The sequence below is a fragment of the Passer domesticus genome, chromosome 3 (assembly GCF_036417665.1).
Source record: "Passer domesticus isolate bPasDom1 chromosome 3, bPasDom1.hap1, whole genome shotgun sequence".
NCBI classification, from domain to species: Eukaryota; Metazoa; Chordata; class Aves; order Passeriformes; family Passeridae; genus Passer; species Passer domesticus.
The window spans coordinates 32,497,530-32,522,331 of record NC_087476.1 but is presented as its reverse complement, the minus strand read 5'-3'; the positions used below and the strand labels follow the sequence as shown (position 1 = coordinate 32,522,331).

General features: G+C 34.1%; 1 protein-coding gene across 11 annotated transcripts in view; it reads right to left on the bottom strand.

Annotated features, from left to right (window-relative positions):
* MEI4 (meiotic double-stranded break formation protein 4) overlaps nucleotides 1–24,802 on the bottom strand; it is a 129,295-nt gene that overhangs the window by 14,670 nt on the left and 89,823 nt on the right. For 10 of the 11 annotated variants that reach the window (XM_064412481.1, XM_064412485.1, XM_064412489.1 and 7 more), the window contains one exon: nucleotides 23,472–23,603. The exons of the other annotated variant lie outside the window; for it this stretch is intronic. In XM_064412481.1, the coding sequence (XP_064268551.1) occupies nucleotides 23,472–23,603 (132 nt within the window). The remainder of the gene's footprint in view (nucleotides 1–23,471; nucleotides 23,604–24,802) is intronic. 11 annotated transcript variants of the gene reach the window in all.

The following is a 24,802-nucleotide window of genomic DNA, read 5'->3' as shown; positions in this document are numbered from 1 at the left end:
ATCAACTCAAACACTCATGTGCAGATGAAGGAACTTAGTATCTTAATTTTAATTCCACTGGCTTTTAGGGAAAAAAAAAAGGCAAAAATGTTAGCTGAAGAACCTTCTTTCTATTTATAGGACCTTGCACTTGCTTTTAGGATCAGAAGAAAATTTAACCTATTGTGAAAGATCTTAAAGAGCATCATTCATTCAAAGGGGAAAAGTTAACAACAATTCGAGATGACAATATGAAAAATGAAATGCAACCACTTCTGGCTGCAAATGTACACACAAAGATATAGAGTAAATGCAATTCTCAAAATAAGGGACTATAATCAAAACTGAAAAAAGTAATAAATAATATCAGGAATGTATTAGGCCTCTTGAGTCTATTACAGTGTGAGAGTAGGTATCTGATAGAACTTTTCTCAAATTAGGCTGTCATGTGGGTGATGGTAACACCATTATTTAAGTGGACCCAACTCTGACTGTATGTGTAGGACAGTGAAGAAGTATAGCCCCACTAAGTATGATCCACAGAACTGGATTCCTCTAAAAAGTAACTGTCATTAAGTCAAGGGATCTTAATATGGTTCTAAACTGTTCAGTGAAAAGAAATTCCTCATCTACTCTATCTATTTGAAACAATGAATTACCTACAGGTAGATGACCATAGGGAAAGGCATTTTTTTAGGTAAGCACAGAAACTCGAAATTGGAGGTACTCCTTATGAAAACTGTACAACACCTTGCTTGACAAGGCATATCAACACAACCACTGCTGCCTATAACATCCATATGATGAATGAATAAACTTTGGAAGAAAAACTCTTGACATTACAAAAACATTGGTCTGCCCATTGAGGGAGGACAGTTTAGGCAGAACTTTAAATTTGCCTAAGTACCTTAATAACTAGCTAGAGAAGGTGATGATGCAAGTCACTGCAACTTCTACCCAATTCCAATGTCATGTTTCTGGTCTTATGCCTAGAACTTAAATTTCATTCCTATTTATATTCCACTTGCTCCCATGCAGCCACAGAAATATCAACAAACCTTCTTCACTCAAATGAAATGAAAAGTAAATTAACCTATGTTGATTTTTTTGGTTTTGGCTGGTTGGGGTTTTTTGTTGGTTTTGTTTTCTTCTCATTTAATTTATCTATTGATTACACAGGTTGAAACTGAGATTTTTATGACTGTGCCAGATTTAAAATAGCCTTGCAAGCAGAGAGATATTCTGGCCAACATCTGGTGAAAAAGGAAGCATTCTAGACATGGATGTACAGTGATCTTATGATCAAATCAGAATGAATGGCAGACTGGAAGACCTCAGGGATCAACCTGGGAAATAATAACATGCAGGCTCATCCCAAAAGCATATAGAGTATACATGTGCTGAACAGTACAATACCCCTCATGACTTTCATGAGGATGACAACTAATTTTCTAGAAGGATTTGTGTTGTGTCTCCTATGCTCTCACTTAGTAAACAGCTGAAAAAAGGAAGGAGGCAGAATCCCATGTTTGTGGGAAGTCAGAGCTCACAAAAGGAAGTCAGTTGTGTTATCAAGAGCAGCATAACAAGTCTGAAGACATGGGAGCTTCAAAACACTACCAAATCCCCAAGCCAGCTGGTCTAGCCTGAGGTTGTCTGAAAGAATTCAAGCAATTCCAAAGGCAGCTCTTCTGATATACCATGACCTTTAAATAGTAATAATGAAGTGATGCCAGTTTATGCATCTACTGCTGGTGTTGAAACATGAAACTGAAGAGCTCCTTCTGGATAAAGTCAGAGCCTTTTGCTGCCTTTCTTTGCCTTCATTGGACGTGAATGACAGAGTTGCTACTAACAGCAGAAATTGTGCAAAGCTTCACAAATTTTTTTCCTTAACACTGAAAAAAGGTAGTAGAGCCTGAAAAGTCAGCTTTCTGCCTTCACTCATGAGTTGGAAATCATCATTGTTTGGGACAAGCATTGTTCATTTCACAGCTCTGTTTGAGCATTAAGTTCATACTGCCTGACTTAAGACATTGCCTTTTTGTCAAGCAAAAGTGCAAAACAGCAAAAAAGGTAAACTATATTGGGTGATTAGCAGGACTGTAAGAATTGGGAGATTCAGACAGTCAATAGAACATTCTTAAACCAATGTTTTCTCATCACATTTGTACCAAAAGAAACCACCAAACTTAACAGATCAGATGGGTAATCCACATACACTGCTTCTTTCAAAGGTGGGAGACTATCGTGATGATGGAAATTATCTGATCACCCCATCCTTGCCAAGGGGTACCCCATTCTCCCTCTGAAAAATCAAAACCATTTTGGAAACATGCAGAAGCATCAATTAATTTTTTTTCCAAAAAAATTCCAGTTTTTTAATTCTTTAGTTAATTTAGGACTCCTTTTCTAAAATGCAGCATCCTCTAACAGTTTCTGAGAACAACATATACGTTAGAATCTCAGTACTTCCAGAATTTATTCTTCTAATTCAGCCTTTAGGATCCATTAGATGTGGATCCTCAGAGAAGCATAAAGTATTGGTTGAAAATTCTGCCTTAGAGAGAAGCACATCTGCAGGGATATCAACAGCCAAAACATGGCTTTTATCAACAGATAAGAGGTGAATTAGGAAGAAAGATTACATAGAATTAGCTCATATGACAAGAATTTTTATGGAATATTCACACAGAAAATGTAGCTAGAATGTTCTTGTGCAGGATCTGAAGATCAGGAAAGAAAATATACTAGATATTATCTTTGAACAAAGGTGTCTCTTTCTCAGATGCAAGGATTTTTCTTACCTTCAAATTTCAATTTAGTTCTTGCACAATGATAAAGGGCAGGAAAAAATACTCAGTTTCTCTTCTTTATATCATACACTGGTTTATATACTGCTGTTGCAACTCTCACTTGTTTGCTCTTTAAGTCATAATCTTTTGTTCTCTCAGAATCAAGGATTTTACAATTCTCTAAATATGTTGTCTTTATCCAAAACTCTCTCTAGTCTGTTATATAGTTTCTGAGAAGACATTATTATATGACCAATTCTGCTGCCACTCATCATTTATATCTTTACTTGTTTCTCTTACAACCTTAATAAATATTGCAGAACAGTTGCTCTGCATTGTAACAATAGCTATAACCCTATTTTCTGTACTCAGTTAATGACATTAAATAACTAAGTCATGAGGATTATACAAAATAATTCATTACATTAATGAATAAAAATTACAGTAACCACAATCTTCAAAATTTAAATTTACAATAGCTAGCACCACCTTGCTACCTTAATTGATTTAAGAATAATGACAAAATACTTGGAGTGGTTTTTAATTTGCTGCTGTTGCATGCAGTATGATTTGTCTTAGGATTTAAAACCGTGCTTAATTGCATAATAAGTGATGGCAATATGTGCAACAAGTTTTTATTAATATCACTGCCTGCCATACTTCATATTGAAAACAATCTACATTGGCTCACCTATAAATTGAACTTGCAACTCAGGCCTACTTCACACTAAGTAGCACATTAGTATTCCACACAGACTGTAATTGCCCTTCTACTGCTTTTATAATAGTCATGTTTTGAAATGCTCTCCTTGCATTTATATTAAAAGCATTTGAGAAGACAGTCATTGAGTGGTGGGAATAATTTTGTAGGAACACAGGAACATTTTTTAGATTTATTTTGACTTTGTGCATGTCTGAAAGTATTTCTTTGCTATTTGTTTTTAAAGAGACATTAACTATTTCATGTACAGTGATTACTCCAGTAACTGCAGTATTCACTGCAGAGACAATGAACTCAAAATTGTTTTAGAAAGATATAGCATGATAGTAACATGATTAGAACATACTGACACAGATGATTAAGAGACATGCAAATTCGTAATCTCTTTTAAGAATGAACTCTGGATGTTAACATTTGTTCAAAGGCAAATGAAAGAGGAGAAAATGCAATACAAATACAAATGATCTATAAGAAAATTAGCATAACACAATACTTAAGGATAGTTTTGGTGAGAAACTGTGAGATAAGAAGACTGGGTGTCCTGGTTTAGAATGGTATTCTCCAATTTAGAGCTCCCACTGAAACCATGCTGCCACTTGCCCCCCCTCTACCCCTCCCCTTTGGAGGGCTGGAGAGAGCTGGACACACAAAAGCTAAAGATCACGGGTCGAGATAAGATCAATTTACTGGAAATAGCAAGGAGATAAGAAAATGAAGAGTAACAGCAACAATACTAATGACAGAGTGGACAAGAAAGGGGAAGATTCACACAAAAGCACCATTACATAACTGCTCCCTCCCCACATCTTGGCTATAGGAAGGGACCCCTTTCTCCTCAGAAGAGACACCCTTCCTCTTGCCCCTGGCAATGATGTAAGCTGGTGATAGAATAGCGTCCTACTTCTGGCCATGTCCCCCTCCTGGCTACTGTAAAAATTAATCCTGTTGTGGCTGGGATCAGGACACTGAGAAAATGTGTCTAACAGGAGACATCCTGTGCTGCTAACCCTTTCATGCTGTCCAAGCGCTGTGGAAGGCGACACAATGACACAAGTGCTTTTCCTGTTTATTCCCAGACTGGTTTTACTGCTCTTATTTATCAAATGTGTATGTTATGTAAGTGGTACGTCAAGTGGTATGGTAAAGAATATAGCAAGCTGTGAAGAACAGCACAATCTGTTAGTGTAAGTCAGCAAGTAGGCTGTACAAATCTATCTCTTTGCAAAAAAGTAATTCTTTGTAAGAAAATGAGAAATCTGGAGCACTTTTATGTACTGATTTCATTTAAAAGGAGATTTAAAAATTTCCTTCCCACTTCCAAGTTGAAATGAATGGTTTAGGTGCTTCACTATAGAAACCACTTAGGGTTTGCAAACTGCAATACTGCAGGTGAGATGCACAGAAAAACAAAATTTAAGATGCACCTTTTTCTTTAACTAACAGTGCAACTACCTGTTGGGGTTTTTAAATCAAGACATAAATATGAATATTTGCTAAAAATTATATGAGTAGCAGTTCAGCTTCCAAAAGTAGTAAATCAAAAGTATGAAGTTCTAAAACTAGAAAAATTAACAATCTTAAAGCAAACAATGTAGTGAAATAGTAGGAAAAAATTATTAACAATGCAAAGCTGACCGAGTTGCAAAAAGATTTGAGAAAGACAGCAAAAACTGGCTGAGAGCAAAAAGCCAAACAATGACAGTGACTCACAAGCCCACTTTGAGCAGTGCACCCTAACTAGGAAAGCATATCTACTGCTCAGTCTCAAATATTGTGTACAAGCAGGCCCAGAAATTAAGAACCAGAAACAGCCAGGTGGTAAGAAATCAGTTACTTTTAGAATTTACCATAGACAGACCTTGGTTGTGTATTATGTGTAGCATCTCCTTAAGTTTGTGACATGCGTTACATTTTCTGATTTTACTTGTATGAGACTGCAGAAGGCCGAAATTTTACACAGTCCATAGACTAAAAAAAAAGTAAAAAAAAAAAATCCTTATTTACTTAGAAATCAATTCTCAAAGGCTTTCTTTTTGCTGTACTACATCTTATAGACATAAGACATAATCTTCCTAATTTGAAATTAATACCCATTCATTGGTATTTCTACAGCATAACTGCCCTTGAAGGGATGGAAAGAGTAGGTAAAACCAAACTAAATGAACAAATTCAGATTTTTCCAAAAAAATACTTAAAGTTCTTACAGCAAAGTAATTCTGCTTCTATTAAAAAATAATTCCAGGTTCTTAATGAAAGAAAGAACCATAAAGTATCTGAAGTATAAAATAATGTTTATGAAGTTTTTATATAGCCTGAATTTTAAGTCAAGAAAGGACCAAACAGACCACACTGATTGACCTGAAAGTTCCCAGAAAGTTAATTTAATTGTCTTTCAGAAATATACATAACTTTATCTTAAAGTTGACAAACTACAGAAGTCACTGTTTTTCCATGTAAGTTGCTGGTACAACAGCTGAATTTTCCAACAACTAACATCGGAAATGGAAAAGTATGCCCATGTAAAAGTGCATTATTAAAAGAAAATGTGACAGCACTGATAAAACATTAAATAATCTATATGTAAGAAGTAGAATAGGTGGCAATGAATGGAACTGAACGTAAGCTAAATATTGTCATGCAAGTAATTGATGAGAGAAGCGAAAAGGATCATAGAATATCATTAAGTGCTAGAGTAAAAAACCCTGTCCAACTGAACGACCAAACTAACAAACAAAACAAACAAAACAGAAAAACCAAACAAAACAAAAAAAGCCCCCAAACAAACAACCCCACCAAAGAAAACCCAAAAGAAAGAACTTTAAAAAATATGAAGAGTAAAAGTAAAACACAGATAAAAAGAAAGATACCCTACTAAATGTAAGTAGGAAAGTAAGTAGTTGTGAAAAAAATCCAAACCAGAAATAGTCCAGAATGGTATCTGCTCTCCAATCCTAAAGTGGAAGAAGAAAAGTATATTTCTATTCCATACGATAGTGTGGATGGAACTAAAAAACTGCAGATATGAAAAATCATCTGCAACAAACCAAGACTTTATGAGGAGATGCTCTCAAATTCCTCCCACAGCACCTTTGCAGTATTTCTCACAATAAATATATGTCAAAACCCATATTAATTCCAGATAACTGCTTGGAAGGTCTGTTTCAACAGAATAATGCATTTGTCAAAAAGGCAGTGGGGCCTGTTTACTAGGGAATTTCCTTCATCTATTACACTTATAAATTGACTGGAACACAATTCTGGCTCCATGTTAACACTGAATGTTATGAAAATATAAATTTTCTAGTGTAAAAGGTGTTATGTTCAATGCAAACATAGTATTCCATGGTTTGGACTGCAAATAAAGAATATCAAAGGAAGCAGACCTTTCTTCAACCCCAGAAAGTTCTTGGCACTAACAGATATTTGATTAAATTACAAAAACATATTTTTACTTCTACATAGCTAATTAATTTTAGAATAGCATGAAGAAATGGAAAAATAAAATTTATTATTATGGCTAATCATTTCAAGGACCATAATTATTTCTCAAACAGTTTTGTAAGATACCAATTTATTTTAAGTATCACAGTTCACTGCTTATGCTCCTGGATACAACTGGCAACTAATATAACCCATCTATGTTTTATTTATTAGCTTAGCAGACAAATGTGCACTTACTGAATTTCACATTAATTGCTAATATTTCCCTATAGCAACAAAGCCCTGAAGGCCTTGTTAGAAATATGTCAACTAAAAGTGGAGGTCTGTTTCTGAGTTTGTTTTTTACATGCAAATGCTTTTCCACTTAAGTATTCAGACCTTGGGGGGAAAAAAATCTTTTGCCAATGATAGAAACAATTATGATTGGATAAGAGAATCGTCCATTGCTGCTCCTGCAGACCCTCAATATACCATAAGGGCAAGTAAATCAATATGCCTCAATTTCAACACAATTAAATCCATAAAAAATTCACAGGCTGTGCTGTCAACTTAGTTTCATAACTACACTGATAGCTACAAAATTTCTGAAATTCTTTGTATTTCACATGATGCATTTGACTGAAAATCCTGTGTCTTTCAAATTCCTACTGGAGAAACAGGTTTCTTAGGAATAAGTTGGTATTTTAGACTCTTGGCTTTAGATTTTTTATTACTTTTTTAAAGTCTTCTTTGGAATGTGGAACTTAGCATAGGGATGTAATTTACAAGTAAGATATTACTGATCAAATGGCTACAGGCATGTTATCTTTGTCAGTGAAATTACAGAAGCCTGTCTCCTGTTGAGTCAATTGCAATTAAAAAAAAATAAAATTGGTACTTTGTGCACAGATTACAACAAAATTTGCCATGTTTATTTTATTCCAATTCCTGTATGTGCAGAAATTCGTTGGGAGCCATCACTTCTGCACACATGAACTGCACTCAGTTGCTCACAGAGAACTGAAATCTGCAAATGAATACTGATTAATCTGGAAGAATAAAGTCACACTCTTTCCTAACACTGAACTGCTTATTTGAAGAAATAGCGGTCATGAGGAATGCATCTTTATAGACAATACAAACAGCAAAAAATTGAGATATTTTGGCTGGAGAGGTGGTGGTGCTACATGTAGAGTTAAAAGCAATGTTGCATACTGCTATTCTGACAGAATTTCTCATTCCTGCAACAGTCACAGTGAAGTGTCTAAAGCTGCCAGCAAAGATATTTAAAATGCCCAGCACTGGTTCCTCTGCCTTCACTTTTTAGGCAGGAGAATCAATCAGGAAGCAGCTCAGGATGACAAAAGATGTACCAGGGGGCCAAATCAGCAAATGATCCTTTGGCTCTAGAGGCAGAACTGCTGCTCTCTGGCTTGGCAGCAGCTCTCCTGGGTGCTGTCCCACAGGACTGGAGACTGATGGGCTACCAGGGTCACATGGAAAAGCAGGAGCCCTCCCAGTTACTACCCCTGCCACAGAAAGAACATCTTTGCCATGGCAACTGTGCTATGAACTCTTCTATGTTTAGTATGTCTTGTTTTGGATATATCTTTTTGGGGTCGGGCTAAAATAAAAAAATTTCTTCCCCGTTCCAACAGTGTTAAAAATCAATAAGACTGGAGCAATCTCAAATACTTTTCTTTCTCTTTTCTTTGTATCCTGGTAGCCCCTCAAAATCTCTACTTAATTTCTTCTATGAATATCTTACACTGCATTTTAAAACTGTTCAAACAAGAGGAGTAAGAGAAGGAAAATGTGGATGGCATGAAAACAATCATAAAGTAGTACAGATATCTTAACTACTAAGATTTATTTTCACTTTAAACCACACATTAGTGTTTGATATTGAATACATGTTACTGTAACTGAAGCTTTCTTACAGGAATCACACCAAAAGTGAAGGATACAAAGTTTGAAAATGCAGTTAGAATACTTCAGGTTTGCTAAATGTGGTACACTTTGTGAATGAGGAGACAGAGGACAGAATCGTGTTACAGAGCATCAGGTAGAAGAGACAACCAGGGCAGACATCACTGACAAGTACAGGCAGAATTAAGTAAGAGTTTGTTCTATAAACAACAAAAAATGATGAAGCCATGCCTTACATAGAGCCATAATAAACATCAGTGATACAAATTAAGGGCTATGTGAAGAAGAAGCAGCGGCAAGAATTATAAATCACTAGGAAGGATTTATATAATTTTTCTATATAGAAGGATTCTATATAGATTTTAAATAGAAGAAAAGGAAACTCAATTATACTTACATGAACAAATTCTCAATTCTTGTCTTAAATATTATTAATTCTAAGTTAATTCTATTATTTCAAGAGTACCCAAACTGAGTAACTACATATGTTAGCATAGTATAAATACAAACATTTAATGTAATTTGACTGCAAAATGGACTTCTCCAGTGATTGCAACAGGCTCTGGATCTGGTTTTTAAATTTTCAATTTAGTACTATTCAGAATTACTATTGGACCATGAGCTCTAGAAAAGATTTTGTTTCCCATAGATGGATTTCTTCCTCAAACAAATATTTTAATAAATAGATAATACATAGAAAAACAAAACCATATTTAGTCAGTACTACTGATTTGAGTTGATTCAACATAAACCTGTTGGACAATTGCTTGCAGTTCATTCATAATTTCGCTAATTTACTATACAATTATATTTTATATATTACCCTATATAACTTTATGCAGCTGTAATACTATTTAAGCATATTCTGTCAATCTTGATTAGGGATTTTTCTTGGGTTTTATTTTGTTTTGGTTTTTTATTAGCTCTTACTTAATTTTAGGCAATAAAATCAGATAGAGAAAGCCAAAATTCATAAGCTATTATTACAGAATGAGGCAAATAATAATTGTAAATGATAAACAGAATCAATAACAGCTTTCAGATTTGATGTATTAACACATTCTTAAATTCAACATCTGGAAAAATCTCTGTAGAAAGGTTTGGACTAAATGACTCCCTCTGACCTCAGAATCCATGAATCAATAATATAATTTAACTTTCAAATGAATTTAAAATATTTTGCAAGGAAGTTAAAAAGTAGGTCCTGAAATTGAAATGTATGCTAAAATACATTTTGAAGAACAGCTCTTATGATAAATAGACATATTCAAACATGAGAAAAAAAGTTCTTGAGTATTATTTTGTCATTAGCATAAAACAACCCAGAAATTCTTTGAAATTCTGAAATTCTTTGAAATGCTATTCAAGTGAACACAGCTGTAATCTACTCATTACATTACTCAGATCCTTATGTGTAACTGTGCACAACTCTCTAAGGTCTCGATCAGTGGTGCAGGCCAGTCTTCAGCTCCTTTTTTTCCCCCCAGTTTCCAAGCCCTCTCTTAAGATTACTAGCTCCTCCATCTTTAGAGATAAATTATATTATACACAGGTGTTACAGTGAATACTGAATATAAGCAGGGGCATCAGAAGTAATCTGTCTGAGAAACACAAAATTCACAGGGCTCCAAATATGAAATCCCCAAAAGGCTTCCTCTGATGCAAACCAGTCACTTTTGTGCAAAAAATACCTGTTTAACATGCCTGCAAGGACACATCTAATCTACATCCTGAATTTTTATTACTGCCTGAATAAGAAAGTTTTAACCTCCTGCAATTTGAAATCCTGACTGTAGAATGTGTTAGTAGTTTTCTAAAATGAGTCAAATTTTGTAAATTTTCTGTAAAGCCTCTTTCCTGACCTACTGGTATTAATTATTACATCCTTATTATACCAATCTCCCCAAAACTAGCATTCACACTCAATTAGAACACTATTTCAATTTCTTCTAGAACTCAGAAGCAGGGGAAATCTGCAGTGCAGTTCTGCCTCCTTTTTCCCCCTTTGTGAAAATTTTGATCATAATTACTAATGTTAATATAATATATAAAAAGGCATTTAAGAGCTCAGATATATGGCTGAAAGGACACTGAAGTGTTTAGTCCTCCCTCACCCTGAGATAGGTTCAAGTATACTTATGTCACCTCCAAAAGATGCTCAGCATGTATTCCAGTACTTCAATAATTTTGACATCTAACCTTAATCACCAAGTAAGTTTCTTCTTGTTCACACCAGTACACAAACTGATTACTCCTTGTTTAACAACTTTTCATATTCTGAGAGGAAATTGCAACTTCTCTTCCCCCTCAGTCCTCTCTTTTTCCAGATTATTTTATGGAAACTAACATTTTGTCAAAAATATCTCTAAACACATCAAACATGCACACAAAGAATCCCATGAAGACTACTTATAAAAGATGAGAATGCCCTACTCTATGATTTATTGTATCTTTAAATAGATGTAAGACTTTAAAAACAAACCCAAATCACAAACTAACCAATAATAATTTGTTTTAGTAATGATAATTTTGGACATTCTGATCATATGTCATATGTTGCCTAGTTATATACTAGCACAATTATAAAGAATACTACATTACAATTATAATGACTATTGGGTAAGATTTCACAGTCCTCATCACAAAACACCTTTTACTGCTTGGCCTATTTAGCAACAATATCTGTAGAAAACAGATGAATTTTGAGAAATATATTAACAATTTTTCCATTATTTCAAAAGTTACACTTTAAAGGTGATTAGTTATGCTGTATAGCAAATAACAAAATATTATTCCATAAAAAAGATAATTCTGTAAGCACTATAATTCCCATATGACTCTCTAAATTCATTAGGGGAGCAGAAACTGTTGTCTTTTTGGTTAATCTTAAATCATGTATAAGGAGAATCTCTGCAGCTTTATGCTTTTCCTGAAAGTTAATTTCCTCTACTTTTTCTACAGTGGTATCTACACTCTAGAGAAACAGATGGGTTTAGAGAGAGCTGTCTTTTCCATGATAATTAATTTTTAAGAACCCTTGACCATGGAAGACTATCTCGAATAACCCACAGACTGGAGTTGGCTCCTACCTTACAAAAACATATGTACGAACTTCTAATTAATTAAATTCAGACACTAAAATTTAAGTAGATTCTTCTTCCCGGTTAAGCAGAGTTGAGCAGTTCTTGAGCAGCCACCATGCAGAATAGAGTTGTGGGACACATTCCAAAGTTGGCCAAAGCATTCACTAGCAGAATCATGAAATGTAGAGGAAATTAAGGTCTATGATTCAGACTATGTTCTTTAATATTGCAAATGATGATCTTATTTATTTTGTATAGTTTCTTAATGTACTACTAGCTCTCTGGTTTTACTAGGAGTGGCAATTTTGAATCCACATAATGGCACTACAATCCTAATTTGTTTCTTTTATGCCACAGGTGTTTGTCTGTGATTTGGTTTTTTTGGTTTGTTTTTCATTTTAAAAAGGATTCTTGCTTCTGTTACTCTAGAGAATGGATGGTGCTCAATTAGAAGAAATATTATTCAGTATTTTTTCTGTTCTTGTTATATGCATGGGCATGAAATGTGTAGTATTCAGTCTCTGCTCTGAATTCAGAATTAATTCTTTTTTTATGACAATCATTACCACAAATATTACTTTAACTGCATAAATGCTTTTAGAATGAGGTAATGCTTTCCTATGTTTAAGAAAGAATCTTTTCAATGTAGCTGCTAATGCATTCATGGCTGTCTAGAATATGATTTTACAATGCCTGCTATTATACAGAAATGCATAAATTCAAAGCAAAGCCCATGCTGCCTTCTGTGGAAAGTGTGGACACTTATGTCTTCCTCTTCACATACAAAAATGGTCTGAGAAAGAAATCTACAGAAAAAAAAAGTTTCAGTCTGAATGGTAAACATTTTCCAAAATTTACAAACTGAAAAAAACTCTAATGATAGAAAACACTATCATTTACCTGTTCTACAATGTGGGCGAATTTTACTGTGTGAGAATTGATTATTTTCTCTTGCTTCTGAGAGAGAAAAGTATTCTTTTCATATTATACCTGAAAATTCATTCCATTTTCTGATGGTACAATAATGTCTTTCAACAATACAGCATTTATCTGACAGAAGCACAACCCACTAGTCTAATTTTGCTATCAATATTGGAAATACTAACTGGAATTATATACCATTTACTTTTGAGAAAAACATACCAATTACCTAGAATTACTTCTTATTTTCAGTAAGAAAGAGTTTTCAAGCTTAAAAGTGCCTTGCCCTCTTCAGCCCCAAACTTCTGGCGTTACCTTGTCCTGGCTACTCTGGAGCTAAGAGTCTGTAAAAGACATACAAGGTTTGGTATGTAATCAGGTTAGAGAAGTAAAAGGAAGGTAATTGTGATGGGGTTTAGGTGGCTGGAAGGGAGGTATGATAACATCAAAAACCTAGCAGTAGCACCACAGTAGCAGACAATGAGAATATCTAGATGGATACAGAAGGGAGATTGATCACAGTGAAGGATCACCATGTTGATGACTCCTGCTCCTGGCAAGCACTACTCAGTAATTTGAGTTCTCAGTAATCTTTGGTCATTTACCTGCTCCCTCTGCATGGCATAAACAGCAGCACTTTACCTCCCAACAGAAGCAAAAAAAAAAGTATGTTCTCTGACATGAGTGGACACAAAGAAAGCTTCATCAAGTTTATCACATAAGCTGCACGCTTCCCAACTAAACTACACATCCAGTGAAAAACAAAACAACTCCTAAAAGATCCTAGTACTACAGTTTCTAGATAAATAATTTTGCTAGCTTGCTCAAGTTATTCAAGACCCTTCTTAAATCAGGCAAGTTCTAAATTAAACAGAGAGAGAAGCTAATGTGTTGCTTTCTTTGAAACCTCCTTCATTAAAATAATTTAAAAATAACAAGAGAAAAGATATGGAACATACTTAAATATAATTAGTTCTAGCTGTTATTCATCTAGCTGTTATTCAAGGTCCCTCTGAAATATCTTTCAGCCCTGGGAGACTGAGGGCTAATTTAGTGGGTTATGTGCTATCCTCCAGGTTTCTTAGGTGTATGAAGGGTTTTCCACAGGTTGTTTGAGAAAAATTAGGAGTTTCAGAGCATGTCTCAATATTCACCTTATGTTTACATAAACTGATAATTATACCTTCACTAGTTTGTAACTTCAAGTGTCACTGAAGCTCCTATAAGCTTTCCTGAACAGTATTACTCCTTAGTAGGTAGAAAAATGACTTGTTTCTACATGACTTAACATCTTTTCTTTTAGGAACTCCACTAATTTGCAACTATAATCTCACTTCTAGAAAATTTATCAAACACAGTAGGTTTAGAGATGACACAATAGCAGAAGTGATGGACATACCAGAGTATTGTTCTACTATTCAGAACGATCTGAATAGTAGCCAAAATAAATCCTGAGCTGCTGCAAATAGAAGTGCAAAAAAATGCTTTAAGCAGGTTGTTATACTAGATGATTTCCAGATGTTTTTTCCAACATTTTCCATTCCATACTTCGACAATCATTCAATGAATTTACTCCGTTTAAGTTAATCAACAGGACTGAATCATAGTTAAAATAATCAAATTGTGTAGGAAGAACTCAAAATGGTTAACTTATTCAGTTACTCTAAACTACGTTTTTTTATAACTTATGCCAATAATAGTAGTAGGCAGAAATACTACTTAAATTTTTAACTCTATTACTCTACTCTTTCATATTTGTCATACACAATTTGCAATAGTGTTGTGTATAAAATGTTGTAGCTAGGCTTAGTAAAAGCTCTTTGATTAAATGATAAGGCTCCATAAAGCATTCTTGAAAACTGCAAGTTCAGCTAGAAGTTTAATAATCTGAAAACTCAAGAGGCACTAGTACTAACTTTTAATGAAAGAATTAATTATAAAGATGAAACAGAACCCAAACGATCTTGTTTCAAGACAATACACCCAGAGGTTTAATTGGGCTTTGCCAACTCAATTCCAGGAATGACAGATGCCAAGTTACATCTTCAAAGTCTGCACTACTGGGGTGTCATTGTCTATGAGAGAGGAGAAATAAATATATATTGTTCTTCTTTTTTTCTTATTTTTCTGCTCTATGCATTTGACTTCTCCCTATGTGAACTGCTGTTACAATCAAGTGAAAATAATACTTTCTTATATAATAGGAAGCTAAACTGGAGTGGACTCAAGAAGTTTATTTTCTGAAACTACTTTTAATTCTGTAATGTTGGTGCTACATGCATTTCAAATGTATACACTAGCAGAAAAGAAATAATTCTACAGGACATGCAACACAAATTGCACTGCCACAAATTCTTCTGTAATAGTATATGTGTGCACGTGTGCATTGACAATTGTGGTTCAACTCAGCACCGGTATCTGGTTGTCTGCCTTTCATACAAGTTCAAGACTACAACCAGCAATGTCTTAATTTCAATCTAATCAAGCCATATAAATAATATATCCTGCCTGAGAACACTTTAGCTTATCTTTCAGGAACACCTCCAACTTCAGCAAAACATCTCTGCTGCGCAAATCCTGGACACCCAAGCATTACAAAAATCCAGCAACTCATATAATTAACATGCAGATCTAAACACACTTAGCTGCTGCTCTCTTTCTCCCTTATCACAAACCTAGTCCAGTATCCCATTCCCGTATCTCCCAAGTCCCTATGAGTCCTAATAAGCTCACTCATACTCTGACACTTATTCAGGTCCACCAATACATTAGCTGTACTGAATCAGCTGTGGACTGAGGCTACATCATCAGTGCCTACCTAAAACTGAACCCTCAGATCCCTAAGTCCTCAGCACAACAACCTTAAATCTATCTCTGATACCTTCTGTAAAGATGTTCAGCTTTAGATCATCCCAACCTATCTCCCTAAATTAAATCTACCCCAGAAATGCTGTCAATGTAGCAATGAACAGGAGTTGCTGCTGACACGAGTTGTGGAGCCCACTTTCCCCTCTGGGCACAGAATTAATAGTGGTTTGCTGTCTTGCCAGATCAAGCCTTAACCAGCCAGGCAGAGTGCTGTCACCCAAAATATATTTTAAGTTTAAAATATGCTATGGAACCAGATTTCATCTTCCACATCTCAGCCATGCAATCCATAATTTCAATCTTAGCTACAAAGCAAACTCTATGCAGCTAATACCTTTCATTCCTGATATAAACCTACTCTGTTAATAACTTCTGCATCAGTTCAATCCAGGAGAGACAAATTCTGCTTGTTTCAGAACCAAACTTGGGACAGCAGCTCCTTCCGACTGTGGTGGCAACACTTGAACATTTTAGAAAGCACCACAGAGACATCAGTTAATCTTCTTGGTCTTTAAAATAGTGATGGCTATGCATAAGCTCTATAGGTAGATAAACACTGCTTTAAATGTATTTTTAGCAAAACCAAATGAAACCAATAAAGAAGGTTCTGATGTTCTAAGTCATTATGTACAGATCTGTCACACGTGTTTAGAAAGACAAGTGTGTGCAAAGCTAAGACATCAAGGATGTGTCCTGTAAAATGAAAATAATGTTTTGAAAGAAAGATGGAGTTATAAGTTTACACTAGTATCCTCTGTTATTCCACAGTTTCCACCTACATTTTACTATATTTATCTAAGGTCTTAAAAAGAGTTTTAATTATAAGCTGTAGTTATTCTTTAAACAAAAATCACTTTATCAGCGATTCCTAGTTAGAAATTCTACGACTACAACTCTTTATTCTTCCATTTTATGAAGATGTGGAATACTAAAGCAGCAAACAGACTGCAAAGCCACTGACACAGGAACTGTGCATTTATAATGTATCCCAAAAAAGCATTTAGCAAAACTGTGTTAAAAGCATGCATAATGAAGGCATTAAACAATTCTCCAAAAATCAAAAGCCAAAGGTAAATCTGTAACAAAATCTGTTACCTTTCCTGGAAATTGAACTTTTAAGAGCACATATATATATGCTATTCACATAGACAACTGCAATACCCAAAAAGCATTACGGAAGCAGTGCTTAATTTTCTGTAACATCATTCCATTTTGCAAATCATTGTCTGTAAGCAGGAATGCTCAGTGAGGAAGGGAGCCTAACAGGAACATTAAAACTATCTATTTGAAGATACAGGTTTAAATAAAAACCAAATGGTCTTCCAGATTAGCAGGTATATCACACATGCCACAAAAATCTGACGCTTTGTCCTTATTCATGTTCCGCTTTCAGGCATGCAAAAGAACTAAAGGAGCTGTAAAGAAAGCAATTGAAAAAGGACAGTATTAACACTGAGAATAAGGAAGCAAAAGCAGCATCAACCCACATTTTTAAAAAGGTGTAATGAAAGCTTAACTGTATCAGAAATTCAAATAGGCAATTTAATTTAATTTGTAATCATGTTATTTTTGGTTTTGTTGGGTTTTGGCTTATGGGATTTTTTTAGTTTTGTTTGGTTTTGGTTTTTTTTAAGCCTGAATTTTGTGCACAGTTTGAAACAAGATTTCCAGAAATATTATTTAGTAACTTTTTGAGATAGAATATATTTTGGTATCTTTAATTAAGCATTTTTCCTTTTCCAGTATTACATTTCCATGAATGACATGATTCAACAATATTAAGAATAATAATACCCTTGTTGACAGTTCTCCTCATGTAATCGATATTTGCTGCTTCTGTTCCCAAACACATCTGAGGTTTTCTGATTACATGTCATCCTCAATTTTGCCAAGCACCTAAGTGTAGTCAAAGCCCTGCTACCTTTTAGCTCTGTTGGAGCACTTCTAAACTCCTTTCTCCTTAATGGTATCATTTCAAGATAATATGAGAGGGAAGAGAACACTGCATGAACCATTTGTCATTTTCCAGTTCTGTCTGACATGTAAGCATCTTAAAATCTACTCTGTAACAGGGGATGACATATGCAGTAAAAGCAGGTATACACTTCAAAGGTGTATGGCAGTCTTTTGGCATATACCAAGTCTTGACTGATTCTCTCATCCCTGCCCTTCAGGGAAGAGATTTACGTATTCCCAAAACTGTATCTCCACATTACGTTTATAAGAAAAAAATGCAGATACACTAATTATTATATCCATCCATTATTTCCTTTGTTATCAGTAGCATCAGCAGTTGCATGGAATAAAAACTACATTGCATTTGCTCAGAGCACTATTTTGCAGAATCTTTAGCAATTCACAATTTGAAATACACTACAATCTCTGCTTACAAGCATAATGAGGAAAGAAATGACGTGTTAGAAAGGATGAACAGATGTCCAGATTCAAGCTAAATTATTTTCATAAGGTCTACATAACACCAATCTCTTGTTTTTTACCTAGGTGAAGTATTATCAATCTGATGCATTAGCAAATGTCAACAGTAGAAATTATGAAAAGCCAAATATACTTGATAGCCATTTTAGTACCTCAAACAACAGCAGACTGCAAAAGGTATTTAGCTTCTCTAGCTGCATAATCTTCTCAGTCATTTTTTTCTTATTAACTATTTTAGTAATTTTCTATCATAGTTGAGAAAAAAATAGTATAGCTTTCTATTCTAACCCATAGGAAACCTTTATTGCAATGTATATAAATTTATGTTTGAAGAGATTAGACATACTGCATAAATGAAGCAAACTTCTTGGAAAGAGGAGCTTGTCTGAGGAACTCTTTACATCACATCATACACATTTGCCTTTGGAATAAAGCATGTGGTGTGTACCACACCTGCCCAGAGCAAGCATTGGATACAAAATGGATACATGGAGAAAGGCTTATGAAGACAAGCTCTGACATTAATAACTCAGTTCTCAGCACTTTAAACCTTTTGATCATCTAGCTGAACCCAGCTACAGGAAAAGTCAATTTTTCCTGATGAACTGATTACCAACTGAGCTAGTCCAACGTGGCATTCACAAAGTCTCTAATTTGCAGGCCAGCTAGGAAAAAAAAAAAGGCTCTCCAGCGACAGGAATATTTCAACCCTTCATTTGCTTCCATATAGAGCTGTTCCTGTTTGACATTCCTGTGACATGCCTGTTAGCTACACAGTGCTGAATAGCAATGAAAATCTTGGGAAATACTCAAAATCATAGTGCTTCTGTGCTTCTCTTGGTTCTTTTTCTGCCTCAATACACTGCCTGCATAGACTGCTGGTTTTACAGGTCTGCCTGTTTAGAGGCACATGCATCAGACACACCATAGCTGAACGCATCTTACAAGCTCCAATCCACATATCCTGTACAATCCATCATCATCATCACTCACCAGCCTCTTGTGGACATGAACAGAATTTGCATATATGATAACTAAGTTAACTTAACTTATTAATTACACTAAGTAAAATATAAATTGTTCCAAACATCTAATAACATTACTCACATAAGTTTGTCAGTGTACAGACAGAAGTATGCTTTGCATGACTACCTGTTACAATGCTCTGCAGGATCAGATTTTCACTCAAATAACATCTCTTGCCCAGATCATCCAAAAAAGACATTTTTGTAGAGATATTATGGGATCTTTGTCCCTTAACTTTGGAATTTTTTAACATAAATATCTGCATTTCAAGTTATCAACTTCAATGTCCTTTCTCATAGCTAGAAGAAAGAAGGAAACAACTCTAGGACCAATTATCATTACGTACGAGAACACAGGTTGGACAAGAAATGACTTTTCCCCTCCCTTGAGTACCATGGAAAGTTAAAGTAAGAAAGTCATATGATAGAAATCTGAATTCAACTAAGACAAATCTTATGTCTAACTCCTTTGACTCTTTTAAGTCAAAGCTGTTTTGTTGTAATGAGCCCGATTTTCAAGAATGTAACATTCAACAAAGCCTTGCACAACTGTCTATCTTCATGTTGGCAAATTTTTAGCTAATCTTAGCTGCTTGTGTGACTTTTACAAGAAACAGACCACAAGGTCTACTACATACACCTAAACTAAAGAGGTTACCCTTTATATCCTCTGTCATTCACTTCAGGTGAGAAGTCAGCACCTACATCTGAATTTGGACTTAATGCTTACATATAATACTGAGAATTACACATAATTTGGTGCTTTGATTACAAACCCCCAAACAAAGAGCTATACGGTGTACAGCTCTTGTGATAAAACTATTTTAAATTTTTAAAAAAGTAAAAATGGTATATAGAAAGTACTGTGATATAAAACTTGGGTAATGCCACCCAAGCTATGCATCAGCAATTACTAAACAACAGAGCTTTCCAAAACCTCATAGTATGACTTTGCTATTTCAAAATCTGTTTTCTGGTTTCTAATTTTCTTTTTCATAATTCTTGGAATTAATACTCAGTGGGTTAGAAATGAGCAGGAAACCCAGTAACCACTATATGCTTTCCATTTCTGGCCTTCTGTCTTTGAAAGTTATCATAAAGGAAGAAGTGCTATCATGAGAGGAGCTCAACATTTGAAAATTAATCCATCTTTCACAGTATGTGAAATCTTTGATTCTGAAATCTTAGTATCTTACAGTTCTATCTGTTCTGCAGTAGAAATCCAATTGGGGATCAGAAAATATCTATTTCATAGTAAGTTAAGGTTCAATTACAGTATTCTTATAAATTTTATTTATGAAGCATGAAAGCTTCCTATTATAGATAAAACTCAAAAGACCATATACAACATCTGTAAAAATAAAGAGACCCAATTGAGTTTATATTAATATGCTTTTGCCTAGAATTCAGCATGCTGGTGTCAGCAAAGCATTTAAGTATGAGCTTTACTTTGAGGCCATGATGAAGTACTTAAATGAATTAAAGCAAACTACTAACTTGCTTAAGAGTTACATAAAATCCATCTTAACTGTGTGGAAAATCAGGATAACTGTACTGTTTTACATTCTCCTTAATTACTTTTACTTTCCGTATTAATATGTGGAAATATGGTATACAAAATTTTACGATTCATGTATTTGACATTAATTTGCCTATTGCAAGATTAAAGGATCTAACCAATTAGACAACAATAACAAATATTCAGAGTAATCTTTGTACTTTTTTACGGTAGTTTATTAGAAACACTCTCCTGTAGACAACATAATTTTTTAATTTGTAAAGCATGGGACACAGTGTTTTGGAACTGTGGGTCCTGGACTGATAAACTTGTTCCAAGAGGACACAGTTACAAACTCTCTATAATCAGTCAGAACTCAAAAGTAAAATATTTTAATATTTATCAAAGATGTATACACAAACCTGCAAAGGGTTGAGCTGAGCACACTTCTTACTGAAGACATGATGGCATATAAAGTTGCATATTCTTGAATTCATGCATTTGGCAAGCTACTTGGAACTTAGCTCACGTCTTAACAAAGAAATTAAAACAAAAATGTTGAGCTATCTAGATTATTCATTTAGAAAAATTAAAAGGAATGCTGTTTTTATTCCAAGTCAAAGTTGAAAGCCATCTTCAATTAAAAAAAATTATTACTATAAAAAATAAAACAGAAATTTGCTTGGATGAATAAGCTATTTCTTTCAATTTTTGTTTTCCATCAAATGTTCAAAAATCAATTGCAAACTAACCTGGATACATGCCTTAGATAACTCTATATTTCTCCTATGTGCCAACAACAATAAAACTAACACTGAAGTAAAACAAACCTCATGTATTTCCACACCTCTAATAATAACTAAAATTAAGAATCCCTAATTTGATTACTTTAAATGGGAGATACTCTTTGCAATTAACAGTGGTTTTGCTTAAGTAACAAAACACAATTAGAATGCTTGTCAGCTAATGAAGTTTGATTATATGAAGAATTATCTTTCTCCAAATTCTAATTTAAGGTGTTTTTTTTAAAGCTGGTGGGGTTGTTTTTATTTCAAAGTGATATTGTATCATTAGATTTGATTATAAAACAAGAAAAAATACTTTAATCATTTTTAGAATCATATCTACCAGAAGTCATGCTACACCAATTCAGAAACATTTGGAAGCAAGTCCATAAATCAGGGCATCAAAATTGAGTGTGATCTATTTCCAGAATATCCTCACATACAGAATATATGAGGGTTTGTAAATGAACACAATAAATCTATTAGGATTAAGTGCAAGATTGCATGGACTTAAAAAACACTGACTTCACCACAAGCTAAGCAAATCAGAACTTCAGTTACTTTCCCTACATGTACTGCAGTTTTCAAAGTCCTACCAAATGTCAGCTACAGATTGACAGATGCCCAGCTCCTGAGGCTTCACCAAATATGAAAGCAATAAAAATAATTACAGTATGGCAAGGTTAAGCAGTTCCATAGTAACTAACTCAGCAAAGCACAATATGAGCTTGACAAGCTCAGTATGAGCTTGACATCACTGTGGGGAACTGAAAGGTTCTGTGTTGCCACTGGCAAAACTCTGAAAAGAAAGATGACTAATTCTGTTAAACAGGTGAGATTTAATGATGTTAAAAATGAACAGCTCCTTTAAACTTAAAAAAACAATTATTGTTTTTCATTACACTCTTCCCAATCCTTACAATTGTCAAAAGTCTGTTGACTTTTGGTTTGCATCAATAAATCTTGTATGCTAACAGTAACCGAAAATAAGGCACAGCTCATTGTCTGATTCTTTCAAAACTGTCATTTTAAAATATGATTCAAACATACTAGAAATTCCAGTTGGCAATTACATGCTCCCTCTCCAACAGTCCAAACTTACTCCTACATCATATCCTAGAGAGAAAAAGTTAAGACTGCTTGAGCAACACTTAAGCCTTTTGTTAAATTAGAGCACTACAAAAAAAATGTACGGTGAATGTTTTTGATATGTATCAATAAATTTATTTTCCACCAAATAAAAAGTTTTTACGATAAAAACAAGTTGCAGTCCCAAGTGAAGCTGAATATTTTGCATAAAATACATACCAACACATACAAATGTATGAAACATCTATGAAATCCTTATTTAGTTCATATATCTCTTTTTCAAATGTTAAAGAAACATCTATTCTCTCTCTATTTCCTCTGTAGTTTACTGGAAATAACTTAATTTAAGAATAAATTTTACCAAAAGTTCTATTCTGCTTTTTAGCTCCTACTCGTTGTAACAAACTAAATATGATACTATGTGCTGGATAATTTTTGCATCATGCAAATTAGTAATTTGAAATAATAATAAAGTGAAACATGAAATCTAATTCTAAAATAAAATAAAGCAGCTGACTTTCCAGTTTTACATGAGCCAGAGAGAATACCAAAGTTATATAGTCTGTTTAGTTGAATACCAAAGTTGTTTTGCCTGCATAGTCAACAATTTATACATTGTACTAAGTCTTCTACCCCATTATTTCAAGTATTTTGCAAATTATATAGTATAATCTAAAAACCTGTATGGTCTATTCATTATCCAGCCTGATAATTTTATTTTTTGGTATGGAATTTTCTCTTACTTTATGCCTCTTTTTTTGAATTTGCTGTTTAAGGTAGCTCCTAGCATTTTCTGGGTTCTTAAATCTGAATATTCTATAGAATGATGGGGGTTTTTTACATTTTAAGAAACAAATAAATACAGACAAAACACTGCCCAACACCACTCTTTGGGCTTCTTGAAAAGAAAAGATGACAATACCTGGTGAGCCTGCAACAACTGCTCAGCAAACTGACGGACTCCCGATAGAAGAAGGGATATTAAAGAATTTCTTAGTATGTTGTTCCTTCCTAGCAAACCCAGTGTTTCTGATACAGAATGCAGTGCCTGAAACTAAAGAGAAATAACAGTAAATTTAATAATTCAAAATGCATCTGTCTTTTTTTATCCCAAACTATCACTTTAATTAGAAATGGGATTTACATATTAAAATCATAAAAGATGAAAGTCCAATTCAAAATATTAAAGTTTAAAACTGTATTGATTACAGACATATGAGATCGATGAGAAATCGATATCCATCCTCACAAGATTAACACTACAGGAAACTGTCACAGGAACAAACTCCTCCAAAAGTGTGAACTCCCCAGGACATCACTTTTCAGGATTACATGTCATCATACCCATCTCCTCTCATAGCAAATTGGTGACTACCCGGCACATACTGTTCTTCTGCTTTTCACAGCTTGACAAATAAATGAACAAATTCTTTTAAATTCAAACATGTAAGCTGAGAGTTGTACTAGGGTGTTCTGTCAATACAGTTATCAGGAAAAAACCTGATTAAATGCTAACTGCTAGAAGACACGCTATGTATCTGTAAGTATTTTCAAATTCAATCAATTCACTTTCATATTGTTCTTTAACAATGCATTTCTCCTGAACCACTAGAGGAGTGATGTAGACTTACATGAGAATTATGTTAGTAATTTTTTGCCACAGTTTCTTCTACTAAAAAAAAATAATCAAAAAATCCAAACCTGTTTTCTCTGTTCCCTGAAATTGAAATAAATAGCTATTATGTAATGAAACATACTTTTCTACAAAGTACACAAGATTTTTTTATATGTAAATATACTGGGATGTTTCAAAGGAAAAAGAAGTAAGACACATTAATAACAATTACAATAATTTGTGTTTTTATATAAATGTGTATCCCCTATAACATTAATATTCAGTAACTCTTTGTAAATGAGTATTTTTGACTGACAAAAGGATATTCTTACACAAATCTGTATGCCTAAGAATAACTATTATGTCTTAACCACTCAAAACAGATTACTGCATCCTATTAACAATCTAGATCATACCTCCAGCCAACTCACATGTGTATACACATGCAGACAAATATCTATGTATCTATCTATATAGATATATATCTATATATCAATATGTATATATATCTATATAGATATATATCTATATATCTATATATCTGTATCTACATTTATAGATATAGATAGATAGATATGTACACACATATATATGAATAAAAATACTTGCCCACCATTTACAAGTTTGCATTGGATGAA